This window comes from Grammomys surdaster, unplaced genomic scaffold, assembly GCF_004785775.1.
Source record: "Grammomys surdaster isolate TR1022 unplaced genomic scaffold, NIH_TR_1.0 126391, whole genome shotgun sequence".
Lineage (NCBI taxonomy): Eukaryota > Metazoa > Chordata > Mammalia > Rodentia > Muridae > Grammomys > Grammomys surdaster.
Genome location: NW_021621185.1, coordinates 7,166,727 through 7,174,726, shown reverse-complemented (window position 1 = coordinate 7,174,726; position 8,000 = coordinate 7,166,727). Strand labels below are relative to the sequence as shown.

At 38.4% G+C, this 8,000-nt stretch overlaps 1 protein-coding gene across 9 annotated transcripts in view; it reads right to left on the bottom strand.

Annotated features, from left to right (window-relative positions):
* Positions 1-504: 504 nt before the first annotated feature.
* Mef2c (myocyte enhancer factor 2C) overlaps positions 505-8,000 on the bottom strand; it is a 143,147-nt gene continuing 135,651 nt past the window's right edge. For 7 of the 9 annotated variants that reach the window (XM_028760069.1, XM_028760074.1, XM_028760077.1 and 4 more), the window contains one exon: positions 505-5,257. In XM_028760069.1, coding sequence (XP_028615902.1) covers positions 4,936-5,257 — 322 coding nt within the window. In that variant the 3' untranslated portion in view covers positions 505-4,935. The remainder of the gene's footprint in view (positions 5,258-8,000) is intronic. The other 2 variants (XM_028760075.1, XM_028760076.1) reach the window with 1 other exon arrangement.

Below are 8,000 nucleotides of genomic sequence, written 5' to 3'. Positions count from 1 at the left end.
TCAGGACCCCTGGAAGAACAGTCAGTGCTTCTAACCACTGAGCCATTTCTCCAGCCCGTTTCCAACTTTAAGAAACAAAACAAAACAAAGCAAAACAAAACAAAACATTTTGATTAAAAAAGAAAGGCTTCTGAAAACACTCTCTATACATTTTAGTTAAAACAATGATTTATTTCACTGGAGTGCTTTTCATGAAGAACCTGGCAAGTTCTGTCAACAAACAAGCGAAGACCTTCATGGAACTACATTGAGAAAGAAGCTGAACCAGTCTGTGAGAAGCTTCCACTCCTCACACTGGCTGAATATTACATTATCTTAAGAACTGTTACCCAATTCACACCTTCCCACTCATACCCATCTTTCCATATATTTTGAGCTGAAAACTGAGAAAGCTCATTTGTACTTGGGGAAAAGCTGCTTTTTAAAAAAAAAAAAAACACGATAAAGTGGAATAAATTTAAACAGCAAAGCATTAATTAAAAAAAAAACGCACCACAGACACTGTATCACTAAGAAAGCCAGTAACTTTACTGAATTGTCTGCAAAATACAAATTATACCTTATTTCCAGCAGGAGAAACTTTTGAAAATTTCCCACTTGAATTCACTACAGACAGCTGAATTTTAAGTCCCTTGAGATACACACGTGTGGTTAGCTTAGGTATACCATCTTGTCATCTAGTGGCGACAAAGTCCAGCTTATGCCGCTGTGAGCCTCTATTTGAATGCTTGTTGCAAATGCTTGTATGCCCTCATTTACAAGCTATTTTAATTATTGTCATTGAATGGAAACAAGTCCCCAGAAAAGGAAAAGGAAGAAAAATGATACGGCAAACCATCTGAAGCAATCCAAGCTCTGTGCCTACAGTGACCCTTGTCTGCTTACTGCAAGAGTTCACGGCTGCATCCGAACCACAACCAGAATCCATCACTTAGCCAACCTCTCTGAATTAAATTGAGGTATCAATCAATTTGAGGTATGAACAGGGAAGGCAAAACGCAATACCCGATTATGAATAACCAAAATGGACAAATTTAATGCAGAAGCTAAGTGGCTTGGATTGCTCCACATCTTTGGTTAAAACATAGTAAGAAAAGCCTTTAATTACATCTGTAGTCTGAAGCATTCTACCAGACACCAGCATTCAAGCAATCTTCAAAAGATCTGTAGTGGCAGGAAATTAACGCCATAGAACTGACGACACTGTAGCAGATGGGCCAGGCAGAACAGATGAAGGACGCCATGCTTAGGCAACAGCCTTTATTGAAGGTTCAAGTGGCTTCTTCTTTAAAATAAAATTTTAAAGAAAGAAATACAAAGCATTTACTCTCTGAAGGGACAAAAAAGAGGCGGGGGGATCAAGGGAGCAAAATGCTATCTCAAAAAGGGTGTGCTGAAAACCAAATACATACAAGTGAGAGAGAGGGCAGACACGCTTTTGAAAAGTGTATTGAAATTTGTTTTGAAATTCTCACGTTAGTTAACCTTTAAATGATCTAAAGATGACAGGCATTTTCATATTCATCATTACAAAACATTAAACTCCACCTTTGGGAAAAAATAAGCGATTTTACTAAAAAACACAATTTTTAAAAAGGTTCAAATAAACAGCCTCCACACATCAAGGTGCACAATCCACAGGCTGCATGGCTGGCACCTGCTGCAGTGCACATGACACAGGCGTGCAGCTTGCATGAGCTGCAACACCATTACCAGCACTTCTCAGCTCACTGTTACTGAAACTCTTTTAAAAAAGGATTCGGTATGACAATACTTTCAGCCATGTAAAATGCCACTTACGGTCCTCCTACTTGCAATGATGAATGTTGTCTAATATGCTATTCTAGGCCAGGTAATGTAAAATAATAATCCCCCAGTGCTCTGCCCCAGACTTCTGGATTCAAAGAACTTTGTGTGATTAAAATCCATACTAGATTTGCAAATACAATAAATGGTGAGTTACAGAAAAGGCAAGGGCAAAGACAGACAGTGACTTGTTTATAGAACGTGATTGGTCACAATAAAAATTGTGCTTCTCGTGAAATCATATCTACAAGTCTCAGATTATCCCTTCGCTATCAGCTACTGCTTTGAATGCAATAGTGGGAGTGAGGTGACTGGTATCCATTTGTCAAGTGAGTCTGTTCTTGAGTTTGTAAAAAACAAACAAACAAAAAACATTGTCAGAACTGCTACAAATAGAGGAGGCTTCTGATGGCACACGAGCTCACTCTATCTTTAGCATTAGAAACTTACACTCACTTGTTTTGTGGAGGCAAATGGCAGGTAAAAATTTAATATGGCTATTTCTTCATATTTTTATATGACCCTTTCCCATCCACTGGTAAGATTCTATTGATCTTGATGAACAAATGCACTTTGAAACGACAAGGAACATTTGTGATATGCTTGCATATTTGACACACATTAAGTTATAAACATGAATTTTCAGGATGGAATCAAGTCTGGAGTGAAATAATGGCGGACTTTCTTTTTCACTTTATGTGCATGTTTGCGTGTACACATGACCATGCAAACAGGTGTGCAAATAAGCATGTTTGTAAGGATGAGTTCCTGTTTTGCTTCTGCATAAATACTAGTCTTCATGTTCCATGGATACCTTTAGTAGTGGAATATATATGAAATGGTTGATGTCTTTATTTTGTTTTTAATATATAAAACATTACTACAAGGCAGGCTAGCATCCTATACGGATACAACCAAAGGTGCACTGTGGTCTAATTCTGGATTGCAGATCAAGTTAAGAAAAATATAGCCTCATTAATAAGGTCTTTTGGCTTCTGCCACCCAGCGGCAGCTGTTTACAGTGAGAAACACATAGCAACTATGCAGCTAAGAGGAAAAAAACCTGGATAAGCACGTCCTACACGTGACCTAGCAGGACTGATGTTACGGAATTCTTTGTTCTGTATGTCAGTATTGACGACAGGATGAACCGACAGATCTTCATATTCCAAGAGAAGGGAGTCATTCCTCGCCTGAAACATCACTTCAACACTGTATATTGACTCTTATGGCACTCACTTTTTAAGGGGTCTGAAAATCAATCCCTTACACATGAATATTAGACAAGAGTTAAGTTATCTTGAAAATTTAAAAAAAAGGGACATAGAGAAAGGTTGTTTAAAATGGGATTTCTTGAAATGGCTGTTAAATCTCTTTATTGAAGAAAAAAATAGGTGACATACATGCTTTCTGCAGAAGTGACATTTGGAGGTCCTGACACACCAGGCTGTTCAACAGTCCTGTATTGCTGATGAGATTGTTAGGGGTCAGTTAAAATCATGAAGGTGGACACCAAGTAACTATCCTTTAACTGTTTCCTTCCTCTCCAGCACCTAGTCTTTCACACTGTTCTCCAGAACCCTGTAACTTCTCCATCAAGTAAAGCACACCAGTTGTTCCCAGGGCCCAGCTTGCAGGATTTACGTTCCAACACAGCTTCTTACTCTGGGCATATTTCTAAGAAACATCAAATTCAAGGCTGAAAATGAACTATGTAAATTTAGAATATGGGCAAGTTAGGATACAAACTTACAGAATTCCAAGATGCGTGGTGAAATGGAGAGATCTGAAAGGGGCCCTGCTTTTGATAAAATGGAAAAAAAACCATCAAAACAAAAAACCAAAAATAGTTTGAAAGAAACCAATTAGTATATACAATGGATGTCAGTTGACCTAATAGTTTGCTGATGTTTTAAAAACAATTTAGGATGTTGTAATATGTTCTAACCCCACAGCTTATCCTTTTGACAGCTGACCTTGAACTTATAAAATGTATGCAGAGTAAAAGAAATCAGAAAGAAAATAGTTACTCAAATGTGCAACTGCACAAATATACCCCCCTCCCGCTATTAAGAAAACAAAACTTCTGCCATTACCATAATATTATATATATTAGAAAGCTATACACAAGCATGTTAATTTCACAGATTTTTAAAAGATTCTTAATATTTTATATAATTAGAAATACACATTTCAAAAACAAAACTTCTACAAAGAGAAAACAGTTATCTTGGTTAGCAAAGCATGGAGTTCCTCATGGCTTAGGGTAGTGCTCTCTATACAAAAAGTCCTTTGTGGGTTTTTACAGGACTGTTTAAAATATTAGCGAAGCTATTGAGGGGAAAAAACACATTTTGGCTTAAGTAAACTACAAAAAGCCACAAATGCTTTGCAAACTCTTTCTTACCTTTTATATGAAAATAAGCAAAATGTAATGTACATATTTTTATATTTTTATTTAATAAGAGATGCAGACCCAGATTTATTTATTTAATTAAATACGTTAGCTCTCAAACGCCACACTTTTTTTTCCCGTTTCTTTTCTTTTAAAGTAGGTATGGTCCTCTTTGAATGATTTCTGATCCTTTTGAATGAGTGCCATACGCCAATGATAGGCCTGCAGGTTTGTGAGCGTGCTCGAGTGTTAGGTGACCGGCATGTTCCTAACATTTACCAGTGGCCACCCCTTGCCGGGTCTGTCCAAACTTCTATACATTTTTCTATATGTTGCATAACAGCTGCTCTCTCTTTCAGTAAAGATCTGCCGCTTTTGGCAAATGTTTCCTTTTGTCTATTTACATGTAAATAACGTTGAACCTGCAACATGACACTATCTATTGTAACATACATTTTGCAAAGGGTCACAACAGTGAAAAGAAGTTAGCCTTAAAATCTATTTTGTACAAGTGTTCTGTTGTACAACTCAAGTGCTAAGCATATCTCAGCATTTCTGTTTATCTTTATACTGTATCACTGAGGCAATTTAAAAGTACTTTTACAAAACAGAGTACCTGACTTTTTTTTTTTCCACACACGGCACATATAATGCATATCGACCCCCCCTTCCCCATTAAGGTATAGCACACACACACACTGCAAGGAAAAAAAAACTATTAAGTAATAATGTGATCATGTTGCCCATCCTTCAGAGAGTCGCATGCGCTTGACTGAGGGACTTTCCCTTTCGTCCGGCGAAGGTCTGGTGAGTCCAATGGGGGAGTGGAATTCGTTCCGGTGATCCTCCCGGTCGCTCCCATCGTAGGAACTGCTACAGCTGCTCAAGCTGTCAACAGGAGATCTCCCCGCCTCGTGGCGCGTGTGTTGTGGGTATCTCGAAGGGGTGGTGGTACGGTCTCTAGGAGGAGAAACAGGTTCTGACTTGATGTTGAGGCTTTGAGTAGAAGGCAGGGAGAGATTTGAACTCTGAGATAAATGAGTGCTAGTGCAAGCTCTGTAGGAGGAAAGGAAACCCAGTTACAGATGGAGGAGCCCTGCAGGCCCCGGAACTCACATTACAAACACATCAGTTACGACTTGCATAGACTAGTGCATGCCCAGAGTGAGTGCAGCTAGGCACTGGAATGGGGTGACTGCCTATTGCCATGGAGAATGTCTCTGCCTGGTGGTAAATACACTATTTAACTGGCCCAGGCCTTTGGAATCATCTGCAGCTCCTAAGAGACTCTGTAACTGTATAGATTACCCTTTCATAAAGGATTAAGACACGGTACAACAGTCATTCTGTGTTCATGGAATTTTCCCCTATACTATTTCCAATCTTTAATTTTCTAAGCCTTGGGAGACGGTGTTTGACTTTGAATGGGACTCTCTTGTTTTACCAACGCCTGTGTTTGAGATTATTTTTAAAAACTTGTTATTGTTAAAAAATTTCTCTCCCTTCAGCTGATATGCTCTTATAAATAAAGATATATACTACTAAAGGAAAGTGAACAGTTTGAACCTCAAATGAACAGAACACATCAAACACTGTATAATTATATATAACTGATGAAAAGCTTTGGTGTGGGGAAGGAAGGGGAAATAAAGAGGACTGAATATTATCTGCAGAAAATTTAAAAACTGGTTTAAAATCATCTCACTAAAACTGATACCTAGCTGGACCTTCTCTATCACTTGCAGCTGTATGGGATGAAAGTGTGTGCTTAAGGTAACACTTCTCTTACTTATAACTCATATTAACAGGTGAATCTGTTGTTTGTGAAGGAAAGAGCATACTATTACTGTGGTTCTAATCGTCACTGATTTGCAGAGTGTATTCTGGGAGACTTTGGAGAACTGTTAGCCTACCAGAAAAGCATTGAGCTATTAAATGTGAACTGGTCATCAGTGACTGTGATCAGGGTGAGCTGGACTCTATCGGCTGTCATCAGCGTTAAGATTTTTGTTTGCTTGTTTGTTTTGTTTTGTTCTTGCTTCCCGATTACACTGACACGCACATCCAGTCAATCTGCTCTAACTATAATGTCAAGAAAGCACTGTAGTCTCTTTAATTGCGGGATACTCACAGAAAATAATTATATGTACAGAGACACTGGTTTTAAACAAAGGAGAGCAAGCCTACCTATTAATGTATGCAATTATGCTGCTCTCTAACGAAGAGCACTACATGTGGGCAAGTGTCTTTCTGAACATCGAGACAAGGCCAGTGTACTTCACAGACAACAGTGGGATAACTCGGGGCTGGCCTTTTGGGAGATGTGACACAGGGTTAAGATGTGGAGAGATAGAAAATTAGTCAGAAACGAGTTTATCTCTGAGGAATGTTTTATACAAAAGCACCACCTACTGGCAAGGAATGACTTTCCCTTATTAGTCGATGAGCTAACATGGAGGACATTATAATGGGGCGCTCTTCCCTGCTTTAATGAGCCCTTCTTTTTCAGGCAGTCTGAGCACTCAGAGAAAGATGCCAATTCCAGTGCACACGGTTTTCAATCTATGTTTTTCCACAGAACTACTTATCTGAAGCTTATTATTTTAGTCTATATTGGTTCTCTGATTTTCTAAGTCTTTTAATTAAACTGTCTTTAAACCGAGACAATATTAAGATGGGAAACAGGAAAACACCTGTATTTCAAAGGCTTCATAATGGTGGACTATTTTATATTGGTTCAAAGTTACTTAATGATTCATTTTGATGTTTGAGGAGATCCTCTTTTGATTTCAGGAAGAAAGAGTTTTCCTGGCTTTGGGTAAGAAAAACCATTTCACTAACATTTAATTAAATGCTTCTGCTGTGGGTCATACAAGCGCTTAATAATGAATGTCAATTAGGAGCCTTGAAATGACACAGCATATCAATAAATACTTTTCTTCACCTTTTGACATTTAGCTTGCACTTCTCTAAATACAATAGAATCAGAAATTTCTAAAAATTTAGTGAGTTGGGTTACATAGGCAACTTAACTTATATAAATCAACTTAAAAGTAGTGTGAACAATAAGATATGCCTTTAATGTCATCAGAAACATGAATTATCCTTTTATTGGTTTCAGTTCCCATTATCAATGGTCATGCAGAAGTTTCACTGAAACTTGTTTCCCACAAAAGACGGAGTATTTATTTGTTGGTAATTCTTTTCCATGAGTGAAACAAGTTATCTGGGGGCAGGGCTTCATTTGACAGCACACATGTATATAATCTTATTCCGACTGGGTAGCTGTTGGAACTAAATCTGCCGCACAGAATTCTATATGGTGTCTTCAGCTCAACTTCATTTCACTGTAGCACAGGCCACAACATAGATTGGCTAATCCCTGCTACCAGAGGTACTTTCTTGCCAAGAGAAGGCAGTATTAGTATCACATAACTGTACATATGCTAGTTTGTTCTTGGGGACAAAATACAGCTGTAGATAATTGTGAGACTATATGTGTGAGTGACTGAGAAAGAGATAGGAGGAGGGGCGGGGTCAGGCATGTAGGTACCTTGTCAGGTCCTCTGAGCTACTTCTGGTCCACTATACAAGTTTTTAAGCTGAGAAAGGTGCCCTTCCTTCAAATTGCTCAGAGACAAAATGTGGATAGTTTTATTTAAGTTCCTCTCACTCTGCCACCCAAATAAAATCAGCTTTTTAAAACTATATTTACCTTCTCCCCCTCTGTGAGGCAAAGTCTCATTACAGATGCCTGCCTGTCTCAAACATTTAATCCTCCTGTCTCAGCCTCTTTAGT